Here is a 24,069-nt window from a genome sequence, read left to right as displayed (position 1 = left end):
AAAGGTCTTTCACACTCTTCAGATAAAAAGTGTTCAGTATAGAAGTGTTAAATATTGTTAATGTAATAGTGTTATTAATCATATAATGTCCAACATATCCAAAAATACACTTCTTTGTTACCACAAGGCCAAAATTTAGTCCCCCAAATTTTGAAACCAATGGGAGTTTTGTCACTGACTTCAATGGCCACGGCTGGCCTTATGGGTGGACACTGTGGGCGACTGCCCAGGACGCCGTGGTCAGGGGGCACAATGGTCAGTCCCCCCCGACATAGCCCAGCGAGCCCAAGACCCCTTTAAACCCGGAGTGATGGGCAGGGTCGGCTCCAGGCACCAGCTTAACAAGCAGGTGCTTGGGGCGGCCAAGGGAGAGGCGCGGCACCTGCGGCAATTCGGGGGTGGCAGGTCCCTCACTCCCTCTAGGAGCGAAGGACCTGCCGCTGAACTGCCGCCGCCGATTGCGGCTTTTTTTTTTTTTCCAATTGCCGCTGCCGATCGCGATCGCGGCTTTTTTATTTTATTTTATTTTATTTATTTATTTTTTTGCTTGGGGTGGCAGAACTGCTGGAGCCAGCCCTGGTGACAGGGCCAGAGCTGGGGAGGGGCAGGGCTGGGGGTGCTCCAGCTGGGGCCTCTTACTGTGTGCCGGACTCCAGTTGCTAGTCCCGGTCAGGCGGCGGAGGGACGAGACGACTTCTTCCTCTGCACAGGCCTCTCTCTGAGCCAGGTCAGACCCATCTCTGGGAACCTCCCGCAGATGCAGGAAGCTCTGCACCTCTGCCCCCTGCTTCCTGCCCCCATAGCTACCCAGTCACGGGGGAGGGGTCCCTGTATGGGGAGCTGCCCCGCCATCTGACCAACCCCCATGCCTAAGGGAAAATGGTGCCAAAATACAAGTTCGTCCAGCGTGCCATTTTCCCTAAGGCCAGCCTTGTCAATAGGACCAGGATTTGGGCCATATTGAACAAGGTAATCTTGTTGTATGGTCTGCAAGTGTTCCCATCTTTTTGTTAATTTGAAATATTATTGTTCACGTTATCAGTTGTATGTAAGTCCTGCTGCCTTGAAGCTTCTTGACAAATCTAGTAATCACGGAATTTGATTACAATTGATAATGTAAATATATTTTCTTAAATATTAGGTTTTTACCTCCTGAGCCTCCAGCTGTCAGTATGTTTTCAGAAATGATAGCAGCTGCATTTTCCATTGCTGTGATCGCTTATGCTATCGCTGTGTCTGTGGCAAAAGTCTATGCAACGAAACATGACTATCCTATTGATGGAAACCAGGTATATGAAACCCAATTAATTCAAAAACTAATTAAATGTAATTTGGGCATGAAGGATGCTTATATGTCCAAACTGGAAAAGAAATTATACAGATTTATCAGACACAAGTGAAACTCTCATATATGAAATTAATTAAACTATTTGAAAAAGCAGATAAGATATGGTCCTGTGACACAGTGATACACAGAGATGAGACTGGTGTGAGTTACCCAAGACACTGAACCAGAGCCTCATTCCTAGTTAATCTCCTCTGTGTTGTTCCAGTGACATCAAGGCACTGAAAGATGCTCTCAAGAGGCAATGGGGGATAACCATTACGTAGGGGAATTCTGTGGTGATGTAAACCTGGATTAAATGACTTTATGTGGCCTGCTTCCACTTCTCTGCATAGAGAGTGTTCTGAGGTGGCTGGTGGTAGGGAGGGGCAATGCTGGGCTGGTGAACCAGTACCTGGAAGATCACTCCAGTCAGCATAAGTTAGGCCTGGCCTACAGTTAGTTTTTGTACCAATTTAACTCTTTCAATTGGGAGTATGATTTTATGCCTGTATTATTAAATTGGTGCATCCCCTTAGTGTAGACACAGTTATACTGGTATTAATGTGTGTATGTCTGTACAGCTTACTCCTGTAAATGTATGGGTGTAAGCTGTGCCAGTGTTGGAACCTTTATACCACTATAACTGCATCCATACTCAGGCGCTGGGGTTGTATTGCTCTAACTATAGCCATTTCTAAACCAAGTTAGTTATAGGGTTATAAAAACTGTAGACAAACCCTGTGGTTGCTCAAACTGTCGCTATTCCTAGGATCAAGGGAGATGAAGAAATGGCTTAGAGCTACCTTTGTCTCCTCTATTCATGCTGAACATATATTGCATCCTTTGAATATGTGGGAAAATTGTATTCGCTACAAAAAATGAGCCAAGCATGTTGTTTAACTGGTCTTTCTGTCCTTTACAACTAATGAATAATGCCCCAGTTACAATATATCTGATTTTAGAAATATTTTAATTTATTATGTAACCAAATTGGCCCTCTAAGCATGTGAATTATGAGTGGAGACTCCTCTATGTTGGCCATTGTGTATCGTGAGGCTATAGTACACCATGTTCACATTGGGAAACACTTTACATTAAGGCTGCCTAACATGTCTTCACTTGCAGTTTAATAAGGCTAAGTGGGTAGTACAGCTGCGTGTTTTCAACATTCTACCTGCACTGCCCTGTTCCAGAAGACATTAGGTAGCGATTACAGTAGCTGAATGATTGGTAATCAAACAAAATTATATTCCTTCTAGTATTAATACTATGCCTGGCAAACATTCAACAACAGAAAGTTGCAGAAAGAAAGCTAGATTACTAATCTACTTAAACTAGATGAGTGAAAAATAATAACAGCATAAAAACAGGCAGTGAAAGAAGGTTTGAGGGAGGATCAATTACCTTCTTTCGTCAGTGATGATTAGGGCCCTACCAAATTCACGGCCATGAAAAACACATCATGGACCGTGAGATCTGGTCTCCTCCTGTGAAATTTGGTCTTTTGTGTGCTTTTACCCATACTATACAGATTTCATGGGGGAGACCAGTGTTTCTCAAATTGGGGGTCCTGACCCAAAAGGGAGTTGCAGGGGGGTCACAAAGTTATTTTAGGGGGGTTGCAGTATTGCCAACCTTACTTCTGTGGTGCCTTCAGAGCTGGGTGGCTGGAGAGTGGCGGCTGTTGGCCAGGTGCCCAGTTCTTAAAGCAGTGCCCCACCAGCAGCAGAGCAGAAGTAAGGGTGGCAATACCATACCACGCCATCCTTACTTCTGCGCTGGTTCTGGCGGCAGCTCTGCCTTCAGAGCTGGGCTCCTGGCCAGCTGCCACCGCTCTCCAGCTATCCAGCTATGAAGGCAGTGCCACCGCCAGCAGCAGTTCAGAGGTAAGGGTAGCAGTACTGCAACCCTCCCTACAATAACCTTGTGAGGCCCCCCCCCCCACAACTCCTTTTTGGGTCATGACCCCTACAATTACAACACTGTGAAATTTCATATTTAAATAGCTGAACTCATGACATTTATGATTTTTAAAATCCTATGGCTATGAAATTGACCAAAATGGATTGTGAATTTGGTAGGGCTAGTGATAATTTGTTTTAATAGACTCATAGATTTTCAAACTTAATAATAGTAACAGTCACTGATCTATCTCTAGCATCTTCTTCCAGAGCAAAGTTGTGTTGAAATCTGTGTGGATAGTCCAGGTCTGTTCTATTTAAGGATCTGGCTTCAAGATCCTACCCTGGTAGTAAAACCTTTTACATAAACTAAGGGCTCATCCAAACAGTTTTTGTACCAATGTAACTATATTGGTTTAGAAACTGATATATTTAAATCTGTACAACCCCCCATGTATGGATGCTGTTATACTGGTATAAAAATGCTTATATTTAGATAGTTTATTTTGGTAAATTTATGGAATTAAGCTATACCAACATAGGCATCTTTATACTGGTACAACTGTGTCCACACTAGGGGATTGCACCAATTTAACTATATTGGTTTCTAAGATGATGTAGTTAAATCAGTAAAAAAACTGTGTGCAGATCAGCTCTAAAATACTTAACAGCAGCTGTTGTAAATGAATCCAGTATTTTGCGTAAGCCTACTGTACTTCTCACTTTACAGGCTCCTATAAGGAAATATTATCTTTGCTGTGCAAACAGGGGTGCTGGAACAATTTTTATAGTAGGGGTGCTGAGAGCCATTGAACCAAACTCTAAACCCTGTATATGATGGAAACCACTTCAAACCAGGGGTTGCTGCCGCCCCAGCATCCCTAGTTCCAGCAGCTATGCATGTAAATGACATCTTAAAAAATCTACATTTACATCATCATCTAATTTTCTTCTAGGAATTTATTGCCTATGGGATCAGCAATGTGTTTGCAGGAGCTTTCTCTTGTTTTGTTGCTACCACCGCTCTATCACGTACTGCTATCCAGGAAAGCACTGGTGGCAAAACCCAGGTAATTTTACTATTCATTTTAAAGCTATTTCAGTTCAATATTGCATGGGACAAAGACTTCACATAGGGTTAACTCCAGGCCACGTAGAGCTAAACGCATGAAACACCAATGCTAAAGCTAAAGGCTGGAATACTTCAAATGGAACTGTGACACTCACAAACTTCTTATGTGGACCAGCAACTAGAGTGACACAAAGACTTTCCTACTATGGGTTACACTTTACATAATAACAACTATATACTATTTATTTAATAGTAGGGCCATTCAGAGGGCAAGTAGCAGGTAGAATATGGTGCTGGTGTTGATTTTCTCCTCTTCCCTTACACAAAGTCACCCTTTTCCAAGGTACTAATTTGTGGTGATTTACATGGATTGATGAGACTTAATCACTTTATATAGTTGAATTGTTTCTGGATTTGGCCGTGTATACTTAAACATAATAAATATTTTAACACGTCTCCTTGTTTACAAAGAAATATAAAATATACCAACATACGCATTATTCATAGTGAGTTTGAAAACATTGCAGAGAGTCTAAAAATACTTGTTTCATATCAACATTACTATTTTCTTTGCAGGTTGCTAGCATAATCTCAGCAGGGATTGTACTGATTGCCATTGTGGCTCTGGGGAAACTGCTAGAGCCCTTACAGAAGGTATGATGCTTCTCCTATCTAGTATTCTTACCCCGGCACCATTTAGGCCATATGCTCAGTTGATGTAAATTGGAGGAGCAGCTCCATTTGGAACGTGCTGATTTATACCAGAAGGCTATCTGGCTCATAGTGTACAATTTTAATTTACTTAATAACCAGAAAACTGGCCCAAGAATATACAGTGTGTTTTCTCTTCTGAATAACCCACTTTTCACAATCTCTCTTTGCAGTCTGTGTTGGCAGCTGTTATCATTGCCAACTTGAAAGGGGTGTTCATGCAGGTGTTTGATGTTCCTCATTTGTGGAGGCAGAATAAGGCGGATGCTGTAAGTCATTTACTTTTTTCCTAAATGTTTTGGTTCTAGTTCTCTTTTTGTGTTTTAACCCCACCCAATTTACTCATAACTTCCACACTTTGTTAACAGAAACAGAATTTTGTATTGTTAACACCAAAAGACTTTAAAACAGATTATCTGGTCCATTAACACAGTTTTGTGTTAGTCTCCCAACACAAAATTCCCCTGAAGCCAGCAGATCCAGCCAGTGAAAGTCTCCCCCTGTGTAGGAGGCACTTGTGGCAGCTTCTATATCACATTCATTCCTAGTCTCCAATCGGAAGGGGTGTATCTAGAGGAAAGGGGGCTTGATCAGGTATCCCTGGGTATTGGCCATCCCTTGCTGTTAACAACCAGCAAAGTTTAGAGTTGCCTTCTAGTTCAATCAGCTGAGCTGCAGATTAACGTAAAGACAGCCTGAAGTCACTTTTCCCACCCCACTCTGGTCTTTTGCTGAGCACAGTTTGGCTGAATGAGAGAATCTGGCCCCTTATATTCAGATTCTGAACCAATGCATAACCAGTCCCCAAATGTTCCCATATAGCCTGCAACAACAACATTAGTGTGGACCATGCCTGGACCAATATCATCACAGTCCTCACCAATAAATGTTTTTTCTTGCTTGGAGCAGTAATAATCTGTGCTGCAATGTGTGCATAGGGGCCCTTGCTGTGTCAAGGGATGTATGCACAATTACATCTAGATTGTGCCCTCAGACCCCTATAATCTCATCCCAAGGCACCCTCATATCTCTTATTGGAGTTTCTGTGGAGTAGGTTCATGGTGTGCTTGGGCCAATCAAGTATTGCATGGAAAGTATCATCTCCACATAATCTCTGATATGCAAAGATATTCTCATGAATGCCTATGAACAGTGCCCTGCCTGTAGACAAATCCCAAAGTTCTTACTCAATTTTTACTCAGTCTTTTTCTTGGGTAAAAATCTCATTGACTTCAGTGGCAGCTGATGGTGCTCAGCACCTGACAGGGTTGGGTCCAATGGGAGTTTCTGAGCTATGCCTGAGTAAGGAGTTCAGGAATTAGCCCAAGTAGGCAGCACAGACTTCAAAATGTGTGTCCCCCACCTTCCCCACCCGGTTTATGTGAAATACTACCCATTTGTACTTCTCCCAGAAATAAGCGGGAGCCCTCCTTTGCCACTACATATCTGAGGGCAGACTGTCATCCTACAATAAATTAGGTTCTTGGGGAAATACATTGCTTCAAATTCCTGGAGTAAAAATAACAAAAATAGTTGCTGTTGGAGAGAAGTAAAGACAATGAGAAATTGTATCCTCTTTAACTGTACAAGGGATCATTGAGTCCCTGCTAGACTTCGTTACCTTAGAATAGCTTGATAATTTATTGCCTAAGAACCAAATATGAATAATAAACCAAACAAAGATGGGCAAAACTGGCTTGGAAATAAAGGAAGAGTTTAATATAGAAGTCAGCACATAGTTTGGGTATTTTGACCATCTTCAAGCTTAAATTCTTTTGTTGCTATTATTATTTGGTGTAGTGATTTTCTGCTGTGATCAGAAGCTATTTTCTTTTTTAATTCAGAGACACTGTGACTGTGCTTTCCTCTCTAGATGATCTGGATTTTCACATGTGTGGCATCCATCATTCTGGATCTTGATTTGGGATTACTTGCTGGCCTTGTGTTCGGATTACTGACAGTTGTGGTGAGAGTTCAGTTGTAAGTAACACAGAAACAGCAAGACCAGTCAGTGCTATACCATGAAAAGTAAGGGAATTTAGGGAAAAGGAGAGAATTTATGTCTGAAACTCAGTCATATTGACCATGATTTTGAAGTGAAAGGAAATCTACCCTTCTGTTTCTGTAAGAGTGTTCATAGATTCCAAAGCCAGAAGGTACTGTGTTGTAGTCATATTGATGTAAAGGATTTGTGCATTATTTTTGTGATTGATCTACTCTATTTTTTACCTGGCCATCTGTCATTTAGGTATCTATAAAAGATCTTAAAAGGGATGGAAGCATTCAACATAAAGTATAAGAAGTTATATGAGTAGCTATATTTTATCAATTACTATTCATTCAGCATAGAACAGTACCATTGGGGGGGAAGGGGGAAGACACATGTTGAGACAGATAACATTTTGGCAAGTAATATTCTCAGCAGCTACTTATTCTGGATGTCATTATAAGGTACCTGTAGAGTAGAAGACATGTGCAGACATATGTGTGCTGTGTGACCATTCCTCCCCTTCCCCCACCCTTATTGCTGCTTTAAGATTCCATTCCAAGGTTCACATTTTAGCTGTTGACTATGGCTCTGGTGTTCCCCGCAATGCCTAGCATGGATGAGAGCAAACATGTGGAAGAATAAGTGAGACTGAATGGAGGTGATGGGTGACTTCACAGGATGTTGCTCCACTGCTCAGACACCTTATAACTCTCTCCCGGTTTTCTTGCTGAATATACAAGAGAACACCTTTCCTTCCACCTGGAATCTAGAAAGCAAAGCTGACATCAAAGCCAGTCCATAGCTTTGCTGTCAGGAAGTGCTTAAAAGTGGTGCAGTCAGTATGCTTGAGCCACCATAGACCAAAGGGCATCACATGCAAGGAAGGGCCTGCTATATCCAAGGGAATCCCCTGCGCTGCCTGCTGCTGGGGCTATTCCGTTTGCTGATACACACAGCCTTTTACAGAATGGTGAGAAACAAGTCATCCCATGTTATAAGTTCCTCAACTGAATGTTAATTTTACACCATGTTTTCTTTTTGTTTCTGTTAGTCCCTCGTGGGGTGGCCTTGGGAATGTTCCTGGCACAGACCTCTACAAGAATGTCAAGAACTACAAAACTGTAAGTGTTTCTGACTGCTTATTTTCCTAATGGCAGCCTGCAAGCCAAAGTGAGGTACAGAGTTCTACCTTGCAGCTTTATGGTAGGGTTACCATATTTCAGCAAGCAAAAAAGAGGACGGGAGGAGCCCCGTCCTAGCCCCGCCCCTGTCCTGCCCTAGCCCCGCCCCTGCCCCTCCCACTTTCCTCCCCCCTCAGAACCCCCAACCCTCCCCCCGCTCCTTGTCCCCTGACTTACCCCTCCTGGGACCCCTGCCCCTAACTGCCCCCCAGGACTCCACCCCCTACCTAAGCCTGCCTGCCTCTTGTCCCCTGACTGCCCCCTCCTGAGACCCTCCCCCCATCCTAACTGGCCCCCTAGGATCCTACCCCCTACCTGTCCCTTGACTGCCCCAACCCTTATCCACAACCCCAGACAGAGCCCTGGGACTCCCACGCCCCATCCAACCACNNCCCTCTCCCTCCACCCCGCCCTCCCGCTCCTTCCTAAAGCCAGCCCTGCCCCCCAACCCATCTAAACCCCTCTGCTCCCTGTCCCCTGACTGCTCCGATCCCTCTCCCCACCCCTGCCCCCTGACAGCCCCCCCCAGAACTCCCAACTCCCCCCCTGCTCCTTGTCCCCTGACCACCCATCCTGGGACCCCTGCTCTTGACTGCCCTCCAGAACCCCACCCCCTACCTAAGCCTCCCTGTTCCTTGTCCCCTAACTGCCCCCTCCTGAGACCCCCCCCCTCCGCTCCCTGTCTCTTGACTGCCCCCTCCAGAACCTCCCTGCCCCTTCTCCGACCCCCTGGCCCCCTTATCCTGCCGCTCAGACCAGCATGCTGGGGAGGAGGAGCAGGGGGAGGAGCTCCAGACTGCCGGTGCGAACTGCCGGCTGGTGATCTGCGAATGCAGGGAGGGAGGGAGGGAGTGCTCTCAGCTGCAGGGGAGAGGAGGGGGAAGTGGAGGAGGGGCTCTCTGTGGCTGTCAGAGCCCCATGTAAATGGAACCATCTGGCCGGCTGCCCTGTTAGCCGCGCGCGCTCTGCATAGGGGGTGGAAGTCCAGACATTTACAAATTCCCCCCCGGACACTATTTTTAACTCTAAAAGCCGGACATGTCCGGGGGAATCCGGACGAATGGTAACCCTACTCTATGGAAGCACAGCTCCTGAAGATAATGGATCTCAGTGTAAAAACTTCCATCTGGAGCCAAGTGGTCAGACCACATTGCATGCTGGGAACTATAGTTTCTGGGAGCTTAACCTTTATATTAAAAGTGAAGGTAGCTAACAATCAGCTCCTTTTTATATAAATTAGGTGCCTACTTGGATTCTTGCCAAGTTATCAAAGTGATGCTCTATTAGGCTAAGTTTGGATGCTGCTGCTAATTAGGTAAATGTAATATACATGCTTGACCTTGAAATTATTTTGACAACAGGTTGTTGAACCAGAAGGAGTGAAGATTCTCAGATTTTCCAGTCCTATTTTTTATGCTAATATAGATGGATTGAAAAGCAGCCTGAAATCCACCGTAAGTAGTCTGTGATGATTTTGGAGGTTTGCTATTTAATTGGCTTTGGAATTTCTACAGCTGTTTGCCTAGATAAAACAAAAATAATTTTGATAACTTGGTCCTGGTTTCTATAGGTGGGGTTTGATGCAATTCGCGTGCATAACAAGAGGCTCAAAGCACTGAGGATGATACAGAAACTGATCAAGAAGGGAAAATTAAAAGCAACTAAGGTAAAGTTTGATTTTTTTTCCTGCTCTTTGTTAAACGGTTACTGTCATGGATAATAGCTCTATATGAAGCAAGATGGCTTTGTTTTGGTTCACATTGATGTGATGTAAGCTTCCGTGTATTTTATTTTTAAAATAAAGAAGAGATCGTTTTGACAGATCACGGTTGTAGGAAGTATGGACCCTATATGGGACTTGGGAAGCTAGGGGTGAAAACCATGTATCAGGCCACTGGAGGCAACTACACTTAGTGGTAATCTATGCGGTGTAGCAAAGAGCATGTTTAGCTGTGTTCCCAGAAGGTGGCAACATTCACTCAAAAGACAGCAGACTGGGCTGTGTTAGATGTTCAAGAAGGCTAGATGGGTATATTTCTTAATGGACTCCCTGTAGAGTAAAAATATAATTAGGAAGTTCAAAAAAGAATTTGAAGAACAGCTAGCCAAAGACTCAAAAAGTAACAGCAATTTTTTTTAAGTACATCAGAAGCAAGAAGCCTGCTAAACAACCAGTGGAGCCACTGGATGATCGAGATGCAAAAGGAGCACTCAAGGAAGATAAGGCCATTGTGGAGAAACTAAATGAATTCTTTGCATCAGTCTTTATGGCTGAGGATGTGAGGGAGATTCCCAAACCCAAGCCATTCTTTTTAGGTGACAAATCTGAGGAACGGTCCCAGATTGAGGTGTCATTAGGGCAGGTTTTGGAACCAATTGATAAACTAAACAGTAATAAGGCACCAGGACCACATGGTATTCACCCAAAAGTGCTGAAGGAACTCAAATGTGAAATTGCAAAATTACTAATTGTAGTTTGTAACCTATAATTTAAATCAGCTTCTGTACCAAATGACTGGAGGATAGCTAATGTGACACGAATTTTTAAAAAGGGCTTCAGAGGTGATCCTGGCAATTACAGGCCAGTTAGCCTGACTTCAGTAGCAGGTAAACTGGTTGAAACTATAGTAAAGAACAAAATTGTCAGATATATAGATGAACAGAATTTGTTGGAGAAGAGTCAACATGGTTTTTGTAAAGGGAAATCATGCCTCACCAATCTACTAGAATTCTTTGAGGAGGTCAACAATCATGTGCACAAGAGGTATCCAGTGGATATAGTGTACTTAGAGTTTCAGAAAACCTTTGAAAAGGTCCCTTATGCAAGGCTCTTAAGCAAGGTAAACTGTCATGGGATAAGAGGGAAGATCCTCTCATGGATCGGTAATTGGTTAAAAGATAGGAAACAAAGTGTAGGAATAAATGGTCAGTTTTCAGAATGGAGAGAGATAAATTGTAGTATCCCCCAGGGGTCTATACTGGGATGAGTCCTATTCAACAAATTCATAAATGACCTGGAAAAAGGGGTAAACAGTGAGGTGATAAAATTTGCAGATGATACAAAACTACTCAAGATAGTTAAGTCCAAAGTGGACTGCGAAGAGTTACAAAGGGATCTCACAAAACTGGGTGACTCGGCAACAAAATGGCAGATGAAATTCAATGTTGATAAATACAAAGTAATGCACATTGGAAAACATAATCCCAACTATACATATCAAACGATGGGGTCTAAATTAGCTGTTACCACTCAAGAAACAGCTCTTGGAGTCATTGTGGATAGTTTTCTGAAAACATTCACTCAATGTGCAGTGGCAGTCATAAAAGCTAACATGCCTGGGCTTTCAATCTTCCCCAATTTACCCTTGTGTCAGATTTAGGAAGTGAATGCCCACATTCTCCACCACGTCATAGGTTGTACTTCTAAGATGCACCCTTGGGGTAAGAATGGGCACCTCTCTTGTCCCAGACATCCTTCTCTGGCTGTAGGCATTGCTGTATTGCTGATTCGGAGCATGGGGTGCAGCCCTCTGTCTGTGAGTCATAGGGAGGCAGCTCCCCCTCCCTTCTGGCCGTAATAGCAGTCCAAAACAAAATAATTCTTCAGAGTGGTGGGAATCATTAGGAAAGGAATAGATAATAAGACAGAAAATATCGTATTGCCTCTATATAAATCCATGGTATGCCCACATCTTGAATACTACATATAGATCTGGTTGCCCCATCTCAAAAATGATATATTGGAATTAGAACAGAAAAGAACAGGTCCAGAAAAGAGCAACAAAACTGATTGGGGTATGGAACAACTTACATATGAGAAGAGATGACTAAGACTGGGACTTTTCACCCTGGAAAGGAGAAAACTAAGGGGGGATATGATAGAGGATAGAAATCATGACTGGTATGGAGAAAGTAGATAAGGAAGTGTTATTTACTCCTTCTTATAACACGAAAACTAGGGGTCAGCAAATGAAATTAACAGGCAGCAGGTTTAAAACAAAGAAATAGAAGTATTTCTTCACACAAAGCACAGTCAACCCATGGAACTTTTTGCCAGAGGATGTTTGTGAAGGCCAAGACTTATAACAGGTTTAAAAAAAGAACTAGATAAGTTCATGGAGAATAGGTCCATCAATGGCTGTTCTGTTCATTCCCTCTGAAGCACCTGGCATTGGCCACTGTCGGAAGACAGGATACTGGGCCGGATGGACCATTGGTCTGATCCAGTATGGTCATGCTTATGTTCAGGGGCGGCTCTATGTTTTTTGCTGCCCCAAGTATGGCAGGCACCTGGCTTTCGGCGCTGCGCCTGCAGGTGGTCCACTGGTGACGCAGATTCGGCGGCATGCCTGCGGGAGGTCCGCTGGTGCCGCACCATCAGCATCCCTGCCGCCAAATTGTCGCCGAAGCCACGGCACCGGCAGACCTCCCGCAGGCATGCCGCTGAAAGCTGCCTGACTGCCACCCTCACGGTGACCGGCAGGCCGCCCCCCGCGGCTTGCCGCCCCAGGCATGCGCTTGCTGCGCTGGTACCTGGAGCCGCCCCTGCTTATGTTCTTATTATAATGCGAGTGGCAGGAAGCTCGACCCTTTGTTTTGATGTAATTGTTTATTTTGTGATACGTCCTGAAATGGAGAGTGGAGATTCTTTTTCCAGCCGATGTTGCCCAGACACTTCCACATTCAGAAAAACTATCTGAGCTGTGTACCAGGCACCACATGCCACAGCGTTGGAAATCTCTATGTTGGGTGAAATATAGGTGGGTGTAGGAAAGGACCTGTGACTATTTATCCATTCACTAGCCTCAGATGATCACTGAGAAGCCCAAGGTGCACAGTTGTGTAGCATAGTGCACTCTGATATCATTCACTGTGATATGACTGTATTGATCATTCACCTCTTTTTGGTGATATGCTGGGAAGGGGAAGTCCCTGGCACTGGGATGTGACTGTGTGAGACACCCAGGATTACACAGAAAGGGCAATGTACACATAGTGTCAAGTCTGGTAAGTGGACATACACCTATGATCACTAGAGAGAGGAAGTCAACTTGGCCCACAGAGAGCTGTAGCCATCCAATGCTGCATCTAAAAGCTTTGCGGTGTATCAAGTGCAATAAAGCTCAATGCTCCATCATAAACCACTGCAACTTGGAAGCTTTATAGAACATCATGGCTGCTTCAGAGTCAAAATGCATCTGGTCTGTACTTGTTAGGGAGGGGAGCCATTAACTGCTGATAACATGTTTAACTAACTGGACAATTCTCCTGATAATGGGCAATATGTTCAAACGTGGGCTCCTGAAGAAGATAATCAAATCGCAAATATGAGGTGTCAGTTTGAACCTCATCTTCAGAACTTGACCCATCTAGTGAACTCTACTCTAGAGTATTTTCAGGGCCTGGGGAAAGAAATCCTTTCCCTCCAGCACGCAGGCAGCAGTAGAACTCCTCCATGGCTGCTACTATAGCCTTGAGGTTGAGGTTGGAGTGACCATTGGCAGCTGTGCCCACAGTATGTTGGGGAGGGGAGAGAAAGGCCAGTGGATCTGGACGCAGTGCATTACCTGGTCCTTCCTTTATTCCTTCTCCTCATCCCTACATCTGTTTTACGAAGCTATAGACTGGCAGTCTCTTCAGAGCTGCATTCTGGTGCACAGAGAGTGTAAATCCCTTACACAGGCTCCTTATATTTTGTCTCCTATATGCAGAAGAATTGCATTGGTTTTCCTGCCAACAGGGCATTCCACAGCTGCTTAAATGGGGCAACATTTATTGTGCTAAGTGTAAAATGGCCATTTATACCATGAAGTGGTTATATGAGTGTCCAAATGTGGAATGTAGATGTCCCATTGAAGTCCCCACATTTGAAGGTTGGGAATAAGTGTCAATTTTTGCCAGTTATTATACTGCAGGATGCTAGATTTTTGTTTTCTTTCAAGTTTATATGATGAAATTTTCAGGTAAGTGACAACAACTCTTGACCCTTGGATTGTTATTGCAATAAATGTAATACATAAAATTCAAAAATAAAAACATCAACCCTAAAGAGTCTATAGGGTAAGGTTCCTCAAGTGGAAGCTTGTTAGTTGTTTTCTGGACAGTGGTTTTCCCATATGGCTCTCCTCCCTTCATGAACAAAAACACAGGAAAGAAAATACACTGTATGCAGGGAGAAATGCTAATTATTGGCTCAGTCTTGTTTCCATTTAAGTCATTTAGTGCAGGGTATGTCTGCACTAAATGACTTAAATTATTATTGGCTTATTTAAATTATTAATGGCTTACTTAATTATTATTGGCTTACTTAAATTATTAATGGCTTCCGCCATTATTGCTTAAATAAGCTAGTACGGAAAAATTCCAAAATCTTTGTCCCTGATTAAGTGATATATTTCTTATATTGTCTGTTCTGATTAGAATGGCATCATCAGTGATTCTGGGACTACCAATGAAGCTTTTGAATCTGATGAAGATCTTGATGATCCTGAAGATCTTAAAATTCCAACCAAAGAAGTAGAGATCCAAGTGGACTGGAATTCAGAACTCCCAGTCAAAGTGAATGTCCCCAGAGTGCCTATCCACAGTTTAATTTTTGACTTTGGAGGTGTATCATTCTTGGATGTTGTAGCCGTGAGGACAATGAGAATGGTAAGTCTTTTATTTTTTTCCTGTGCAGTATTAGTCATTAGGGACAGGTTGGCTGAAATTAATTTTGAGTTTCCCAGTGTATGTTGGTTTGTGACACATCTTTCATATTTCTGTAACAACAGGTAGATTTTGGTCTATTTATAAATTAGAAACTAAAAAACTATAATAAAAACATTATTAAGGTCGTAAAGACAAGCACTTAAGCATTAGAAAATGCCAGAATTAGGATGCCCATGCAACCTTAATTTGGGCTCCTTGTGCCTATGCATTCTACTATCTTTAATTTACATGATCGCATCTTTTTCCCATGGGACCCCTGCTTCAGTCAGTGCACAGGATGGCCAGTGCTCACTTAAAGAGAAGCTATTCAATATTTTGTTTTATTCTCATTGTTCAATGTGTGGCCCCATGCCTTATTTCCTGCACACTATTCAGACCTTGCCATGAAGACAAAACTATTAACTTCCTCATGGACTTTTCTTTAGCACTCAGCACTATAGTATCTGACTACGCTAATATTAATCAATGTACGTTCACAACACCCCTGAGAGGTGAGGGGTATTATCCCCATTTTACAGATGGGGAGCTGAGACACAGAGAGATTAAAATGAAAAGTATCCACTAATTGTGGGTGCCCAATATGTGACACATAGGACCTGATTTTTCAGAGAATTTAGCATTATATAGCACTTGGTGTGTTCAAAGCATTGACTTCAACTGCAGTTCCTGAGTGGTCAGCACTTCTGCAATTCAAATCCCAGGTTATTAAGTTGGACATCCAGAAAATGAGGAACAAACAGTTGGTCTGCAAAAAATTCTTTTCTGTTCCTGTAATCCTCTGCCTTATTCACTATGCATCTTCCAACTTCTGCAACAAATGAGGCAGGGGTCCCACAGACCATCAACCTTTTTCTTTCTGAGGCTCCCCTCAATATGCTATAAAAACTCCATGTGTGCCCCAACTGTTTTTTTCTGCGTATAAAAGCCAGAGTCGGCATTAGGGGGTAGCAAACAGGGCAATTGCCTGGGGCCCACACCAAATGGGGCCCCCACAAAGCTACATTGCTCAGGCTTCGACTTCAACCCCGGATGACAGGGCTCAGGGCTCCAGACCCATGCAGTGGGGCTTCTATTTTCCACTCTGGGCCCCAGCGAGTCTAGTGCTGGCCCAGCTTGGCAGACTCCCTGAAGCCTGTTCACGGCCCCCCAGGGGGCCCCAGACCTCTGGTTGAGAACCAGTGCCACAGATAACCTTCTGTACTGCACAACCCCAATTCATTCCCAGAGCATGTCCATAGTGTCATGCCACCATAATCATAGATGGCACTGTCAGCTTTGCCTTTAATAATCAAAGTCTGGCCACTGACAGAAACAGCATACTGGAGTACATGGACTTTGGGTCTGGCAATTCCTATATTCCTATGAATAAAAGAACACATGATTCGGGCTTGTGGTGCAAAATACTCAAAGGAAAATGAAAAGTGTAACTAATCTTTGTGAATACAAATACTGTTTCTTAAATGTGTGTGAATAAGAAAATGTTTATTGCAAACCACCCCCTTTTTTTTCCAGATAGTTAAAGAGTTCGAGAGAATTGATGTGACTGTATACATCGCATCACATCAAGGTAAACATATATGTATTATCACTAATGCAGAGCATGAAGGATAGAATAAAAGTAATAAAGGATCTGTGGATTGTATCTGTGGAAGTACTTTTTTAGTAAATATAGTTAAAAGTGAACTGAACTGCTCCTTTAAACAAATAAATAGTTAAACTGTGTCTGGCTGTGTTTGCAGGCGTACAAAGGTGTCTTGGGGAGAAGTGAATTTAACTTAGAGAGAACCCACTATGATAGAATTATAGGTCTATACATTTTATTGTTGATAATTGTTAATCTCTATTTTGACACTTATTTCTTCAATTATTTTCAAATGTATCAGTCTTTTATAACTTTGTTTTTTGTTCAGACAACATTATAACAAAGCTGGAACAATGTGGCTTCTTTGATGATAACATCAGAAAAGACATGTTCTTCCTGACTGTCCATGATGCTGTGCTTTACATACAGCATGAAATGATGCACAGAGACATCCAGGATCCTATTTTTGAAAAGGTGAGGCCCATATATCATTTGTTTTTCTGTATCATACTCTAGCTGTAAATAGTTTTCACAGTTTGTGGTAAAGGGAAAAAGCTTTAGGAACTAGATGAAGAGTTGTTTAAAAAAAGCAAAAGATGTTCATACAAGGTGCTTATAAACTGGACAGCTTGTGTTGTATATCTGATGGCCTGCAGATCTTTTCTAACTGTTAGAGGATTATTAATTACTATGTATCATTTATATTGCAGTAGTGCAGGTTGAGATCCCATTGTGCTAGGCACAGCCAGCCTACCGATGGGTGTGTGTGTGCAGAGTGAGGGTAACTGGCTTCAGCAGCATTACTGAGCATGCTCAGTCCAACCAAGCAACAAATCTGGGGGAGGAGGGGTATATGACCCCACATGCCCATGCCCCACCCCCCACATCACCTCTGCAACAGCACAAACATGTAGTGAACCAGTGCTCCCTGCAATTCCTGAGAAACTTTAGAACACTGAAGAGATTGATTCAAATCCTCCATACATTACAAGGAGGCCCTAAAGTTCTAACTCTGCCTCCATCCAGTGCCTGTGCTAACCCATTGGGGGGCCCAAAGAAGGATTTTTTTTGGCCCCCCCTTACAACACAATAATAATTCACCCCCCCCCCCCCCCTTGAGCTACTCAGGGCCCTAAACAATTGCTTAGTCTGCTTATGCCTAGCACTGGTTTTGCCTACACCCATCTTAAATATGCAGCCTTGATTAAGGCCATACTCTCCACCAGGGGTCTTCAAATTTTGTGACTGTCCTCACAAATACAGCAGTATGGGACCCTGAATTTTTGGTCATTTTTGCTTGTCATATCAGACTCTGGAGGAGTTACTCTGCAGTATTTATGTATTTTAAAAGGTTGCATACCAGTTTAACTAACCTATGGCTGCATATACACAGACACTGAGTCATCACCAGGATTACAAGCATGGCCTTCAGCATCAAAAGCACAAGTCTGTACCCCAACAGCTAAAAGAATAATTTTGTTAATTACGAGTAAGCAGCAGGTTTTTATGAGGGGAGGCAGTAACACCAAGGCTTTTCATGGTAACATAACTTTATTGGTACGGTTGCAACATTCATTTTGTTCACAATACTTGTTAACTTTTCTCTTAAGATTTCTCTGATGCAGGAATCCAATGAACCAATAGATTGCTCAGAAACAGACAAGCTTGATGATGAACTTGATGTTCAGGAGGAGGTATGGATTTATCCTTTTAATTAAATAAAGCATGTGTCCATGATGTATGCATATTTATCTTAACTATAGCAGTATGAGTGGTGCTGATACATGGGGCAACCAAGAAAAAATAAAATAAATAAATAAAAAACAAAACACCATAGCCTGTGGGCTCTACAGACTTTGGCTGACTGGCTGATCCAGGGAAAATAGTGACAACAGAAAGAGTGGGTTGTGGGATGCCCAAAGTTTGCCTTCCCTATTCACCTAGCAGTCAATGCTAGTGAGGGAAGTCACAATGAAGCTTTTTTGAAGGTGTAGCAGGTGCCACATGTATTCATGCTTTTCCAGCACCCACAAGATTTTATGCCTGCTTCTACCCTACAGAGGCTTAATGCTTTTATTTGAAACTGTTCTCCCTATCCACTAAGCACCAGCCAGTTCTAAAAGCCATAATTTACCCCTAATATTTTTAAGTTACCTCAAGTATCAAAGGGGTAGCCGTGGTAGATCTGTAAAAGCAGCAAAAGATTTGCTGGATCTGTAAAAGCAGCAAAGAATCCTGTGGCACCTTATAGACTAACAGACGTATAGGAGCATGAGCTTTCGTGGGTAAATACCCACTTCTTCAGATGCGTGTAGTGGAAATTTCCAGTGGCCCCTAGAAATTTCCACTACATGCATCCGAAGAAGTGGGTATTCACCCAGGAAAGCTCATGCTCCTATATGTCTGTTAGTCTATAAGGTGCCATAGGACTCTTTGCTAAGTTACCTCAGGGACTGAAAAAGAAACAGCCTGACTCCAGATTGACTGTTTTGTGAGGGTTCAACCTGCTACTTGACAACCAATGTTTACTGGGTGTAGGTCATCTACCTGATTGACTACTGAGATGAAGCTGCCAACCAGAGAAATGGCTTCAAGTTACAGCCTCTTTTCAAATTATTTCCTGGTAGACTCAGTCAGCCAGCACTGAACCCCTTGGTTGTACAGTAATATATGTGCAAAAGTTGTTCTTTTTTTAAATATGGTGTGTACACAGAACTAATCACCCATTTCCCTCTCGCCATTCCCCATCTTTTAAAACTTATTTCATTAGGCCATGCGCAGACTTGCTTCATGAAGGAAAACTATTACGAATATCTTGGACTCCATGGCAATATTCAGGCACCAATACTATATAAGCGTTTTTTGCACTGGGACTTGTCTTTGCACTTGAAGAAAACACTAATTTCTTTGTCTGAACTCCGTAGATCTCTATAAATCTCCACATTTTGTCTATTGACATGTAATCCTTGAAACAATCAAGTTTGATCAGAAAAATGTGTTCATAGAATCAGTGTTGGCAAGATATGGGAGGCAGATCATCAGAACTATTACAGAAATTGCAGCTAGTTTTAGGGTTTGTCAGTCTGTGTCTATAACCCCCTGGTATATCAATGCATATAGGAAAAAATAGCTTCTTTATGGTAACTCGGCCCCAGGGGTTGAGGAGATTGTAAGCTCTTCTTGGGGGCAGGAACTGTCTCTTATGTATTTGTATTGTGCCTAGCACAATGGAGCTCCAACCCTGATGGGAGGCCTCAAGGTGCTACTGTAATACAAATAATAAATTCCTCACAAAAGAGAAGCAATAAGTAGTAGCAGCCCTAGGCCCTGACCTGCAAAAGGATCTGTAATCCCATGCAATTAGTTTCCCAAGACCTTAACACGGCTGCATTCAACAACACACGTCTTTAAAATTTATCTATTAGTCATTCAAAATAATTTCTGGGTTTGTTGCAGTATTACAGTCTCAATATAAAAAATCCCTTATATAACAGAAATGGAGTACAGGTAAAATTTATTCACTCAAAACTGTTTACTATATTGCTATAAAATGTTAACCATATATCTGGATAAGGCTCAATAAGAGGGACTATTACTTAAGAGTCTTGGTTCTTTAGTGCTATTTTTAGTAACTCAGGCACTCCTGGTTAATAATCATTACTGAAATTAAACCTATATAGATTGAACAGTACCTTACGCTACAAATAGTCCCATTGAAGTTAATGGAATTTGTGGACTAGGCTGCTATAAAACTGGAGTAAAGATCTGACTTAATATCTAGTTTGGTTTTTGAAATGGGATTATACAGTATCATTGGTTTAATGAAGAATTATCTGCATAAACTGTTTAATTCTTTTAATACTCTACAAACTGTTTCTATTCTTTTGAAAGTACACATTTTTTTTTAGAAGTTATGCTACAATCCCCTAGTGCAATAATTTACACAAATTAAAGGATTACAAGAAAACCTTTTTAACTTCTGTTTTTAAGGCTTTATATTGGCTATGTAAGAAATGATTGTTCCCATGTAATGATTATATGTTTAGATGAAAAATTACAAATTGTTCATTAAAAATTAAATTAAATTGTAAATAAATTAGTTTTAAAACTGAAATTCCTTGTGGCAACTACCAATATACAATGTTGAAAAAACATGCCATAAAAACCATACGTAGTCCTTACAATACATAGGTTTCTAGATTAGATCACATTTATGTTCTAAACTTCGTGATCATTTTGGTATCTTCACATATTAATATTACAGTGAAATAAAATTTGTAATTAAAGTATCACACAAAATTTCGACCAACCACACACACATTGCACACAGAAAATTACCACCATCACAACTGGCATTAATTGGCAGTCTCAGCTGGGAAGCCAAGCACTAAGTAGCACAGATTATATCTCTAAGAACCTTGCCGAACCTCCATTAAAGTCAGTTGATAGACCCCCAGAGACTTCACCGAGAGTTGGATTGGGCCTTTACCCAGAGATAGTCCTTTTTCTGGCAGAGCTGAAACACTGGCATAACAGTGTGATGCTGTTGGATAAACAAGGGGTTTTCAGGACAGTCAAATAGGCTACTACTACTTTCAAAAGCACAAAGGGCTCAATCCTGCAAGGTGTTGAGCGTTCTCATCCACTCCAGGAAAACACAAGCATATACTTAAATTTAAGCATGAGTAGAGTCAATGGGACTATTCAAGTGTTTAGTGCTTCATTGGGTCTGTTAGAGTGCTCGGCACCTTGCAGGACTGATCTCCACATTCACAAACTTGCTCAGAGCTTGACTCTGCTATTCTTATGTATGTTGATCTGAAAATGGTGGGAGAATTGAGTTTCAAATAAACTGCCACTGATGTCAATGGAAGTGCTGTGTGTAGAACAATGAAGGATCAGGCCAATTTCCCTCAGAAACATTACTTCTCATCAACTGCTGTCCATTTTATATACCTTTATATAAAAGAAACTGTAAACACAAACTACGGAATATTTTGATTTAACAATTTTCAAGTTAAAGCCATTTGGGCTTTTATTTTTCTGAGGAACATGTAATAAGGAATATCACGAAATAATAGAGTGGTACTGGTAGAACATACTTGTCTTGCTAGAGATCAGCCTTCACTCTGAAGTTTGAATCCTGATCCCAACTTTCCTCAAATGTAAGTCGCTTTGGATCCAGTATTTTGGTTTGGCTCTGTCTCGCATTTTTGCTGCCTGAGCATTTAAGAAGAGTAATAATAAAATACAAGGATATTTAAAAATACATTTTCCTTTTAAAATATGATTTTTTTTAACCAGGGTGAATTAATACAGAATGGGGGTATAGGACAATTATTCACACTCATGGGCTGCATATACACTTATTATGTGAGTCATGTTTGTATTTGAGTTTACTGGTACAGTATATTTACAGTTATCCAGAGAAGAATGTTCTCATGGGTTTCCATTACATTCTTAATTTACTACACCCATCCAAGCTCTAAGAACAACAATAGACATCATGAAGAAAATTTCAAATACCTCTGTTCAATGGGGATGGGGTGGGATGCAAGGGGAGACATCCTTATTTTTATATGAAGGATACCAAAGTAATGTATTTTACAATATAATTAAAACCCTGCAGAACTTTGCACTCATGCATAAACCCCTCAGAAGCACCGCTGGATATACTTGTTTTTCAAGCATAATACAGGAATGGCATTTTTCTAAGCATTTTGTGACTATTAATACTGTTAGATCTCTGTATGTCAAAGGTTTACCTTGAAAGAGAGAGATATTTTATTAATCTTTTTACTGTCTAGAAAAGGTGCTGTGTTTTACAGGAATGTTGTCAGTGACCTAAGGAATAAACATTGTGCATACTGAAAAACACCCCCCATATTTTATCTCTTTAATGTTCTCAGAAATGTTATCACTTTCATACCAGCTTCCCTCATTGTAGGGTCTTCAATGGAGATCGAATTGGGCAATAGTGCCTGGAAAGACTCCCACTGAATTGAATTTAGTGGGAATTGTTACTATTTTGACCTTAGTTGAATTTACAATACACTTACATGAGAAGCTAACAGTTTCTCCTACTGTTAGTTTGCCCCCTAGATAGATCAAAACACAGGCCGCTTGTGAGCAGATGACTGGAAACAGCATCAGCCATGAGCCCCCTAAAAGCTGCAGAACAGCTGCTGTGGATTCGTGGCTCTGCAGTTGTGGCCACTAAATTTCTCAACGATCTTGTGCAGGAAATGTCTCCACACACTGAAACTCCTCCAAGGCCTGGCTGCAGGCAAGATTCCTATCATGGGCAGTGGGTATCAAAGGTCAGGGGAGGCTGAGCCTCCCCAAACAGCATGGCCCCACCCACCCCCAGACCGCCTCCTGCTTCCTGCCAGCCCCTGCGGCTCTTTCCCCGTGGCTGGGACTAGTAGAGGTCTGGCCTGCAGCTAGGGACTCCAGGCGTCTGAAGCCGGTGCTTGCACCGCCTGTCCACCCGGCGCTGGGGGCTGTGCCACCCACCCGGAACTGGGAGTGCTTGAGCAGCTGTGCGGGGAGGGGGCCCTCTGGGCTCTGGCAGGGAAAGGGGGGGGCAGGGTCTCAGGCAGAAGGACCAAGCCAGGGGCTAGCCTCCCTGAGCCCGCAGTTCACCTGCCGCCCATGGTTCCCATGGCTCTTGAGAGAGAAATAAGTGCTCCCTTCTTTGTCCTCCCCTGCACTTGCAAGAACTCATTGCTCCTGTTATGTGTGCAGAGGCCTTTTGAAAGCTCCACATCCTGCCTACTACCCATAAGGGCAAAGCCTGGACAAATGACTGTATCCTACTGACTTTCTATACAAAGTTAGACATTGCAAATATAAGTTAGGGTCAGAGAAAAGTTACAAGAAGGCCCAGAGCAGGGATCAGCAACCTTTGGCACGTGGCCTGTCAGGGAAATCTGCTGGCGGGTTGGGATGGTTTGTTTACCTGCAGCATCTGCAGGTTCGGCCGATCTGTGCTGCTTCCCGCAGATCCCATTGGCCTGGAACGTCAAACCGCAGCCAGCGGATTTCCCTGACGGGCCGCGTGCCAAAGGTCCCTTTGGGCTAGGGATCAGCAAAAAGAAATGGAAGAAAAATAACAAAATGAGAAATTTGGAAAAAAAGCCAGGCCAATGCAATAGAAGGAAAAATATTCGAACACAGGTATACTGATTGGGTGGGATAAAAATGGGAAGTATAAATGCTAAAAGACACCAAATTGTGAGGAACAGACATCAGTGCAACGTGGCATGACCAAAAAAAGCCATTAATTCTAGATAGGGCTGGCTAACAATTAAATAAAAATAATTGCCATTAATCACAAGGTTAAAAATATAGTTGCAATTAAATCGCAGTTTTAATTGCACTGTTAAACAATAATAGAATACCAATGTAAATTATAAATATTTTTGCATGTTTTTCTATATTTTCATATATATTGATTTCAGTTACAATGCGGAATACAAAGTGTAGCATGTTCACTTTATATTATTTTTAATTACAAATATTTGCACCGTAAAAAAGAAACACAAGGTAGTGCAATCTACAAGTCAAAGCCTGAATGGACATACAAATGCTT

General features: G+C 42.2%; 1 protein-coding gene and 1 long non-coding RNA gene across 2 annotated transcripts in view; one reads left to right on the top strand and one right to left on the bottom strand.

Annotated features, from left to right (window-relative positions):
* SLC26A4 (solute carrier family 26 member 4) overlaps positions 1-19,374 on the top strand; it is a 28,984-nt gene extending 9,610 nt beyond the window's left edge. Inside the window, exons 8-20 of the mRNA XM_034766750.1 lie at positions 1,142-1,289; positions 4,185-4,298; positions 4,877-4,954; positions 5,185-5,280; positions 6,885-6,991; positions 8,053-8,122; positions 9,544-9,636; positions 9,753-9,848; positions 14,603-14,833; positions 16,406-16,460; positions 16,804-16,949; positions 18,086-18,169; positions 19,246-19,374. Of these exons, the coding sequence (XP_034622641.1) occupies positions 1,142-1,289; positions 4,185-4,298; positions 4,877-4,954; positions 5,185-5,280; positions 6,885-6,991; positions 8,053-8,122; positions 9,544-9,636; positions 9,753-9,848; positions 14,603-14,833; positions 16,406-16,460; positions 16,804-16,949; positions 18,086-18,169; positions 19,246-19,269 (1,342 nt within the window). The 3' untranslated portion in view covers positions 19,270-19,374. The remainder of the gene's footprint in view (positions 1-1,141; positions 1,290-4,184; positions 4,299-4,876; positions 4,955-5,184; positions 5,281-6,884; positions 6,992-8,052; positions 8,123-9,543; positions 9,637-9,752; positions 9,849-14,602; positions 14,834-16,405; positions 16,461-16,803; positions 16,950-18,085; positions 18,170-19,245) is intronic.
* A 1,514-nt stretch (positions 19,375-20,888) lies between these two features.
* Positions 20,889-24,069, bottom strand: part of LOC117875430 — a 12,178-nt gene continuing 8,997 nt past the window's right edge. The window contains exons 2-3 of the long non-coding RNA XR_004645273.1: positions 21,578-21,695; positions 20,889-21,018 (exon numbers count right to left, since the gene is read on the bottom strand). This is a non-coding gene — a long non-coding RNA (uncharacterized LOC117875430). The remainder of the gene's footprint in view (positions 21,019-21,577; positions 21,696-24,069) is intronic.

The sequence above is a fragment of the Trachemys scripta genome, chromosome 1 (genome assembly GCF_013100865.1).
Source record: "Trachemys scripta elegans isolate TJP31775 chromosome 1, CAS_Tse_1.0, whole genome shotgun sequence".
Taxonomy (NCBI): domain Eukaryota; kingdom Metazoa; phylum Chordata; order Testudines; family Emydidae; genus Trachemys; species Trachemys scripta.
This window is presented reverse-complemented; position numbering and strand designations above follow the sequence as displayed.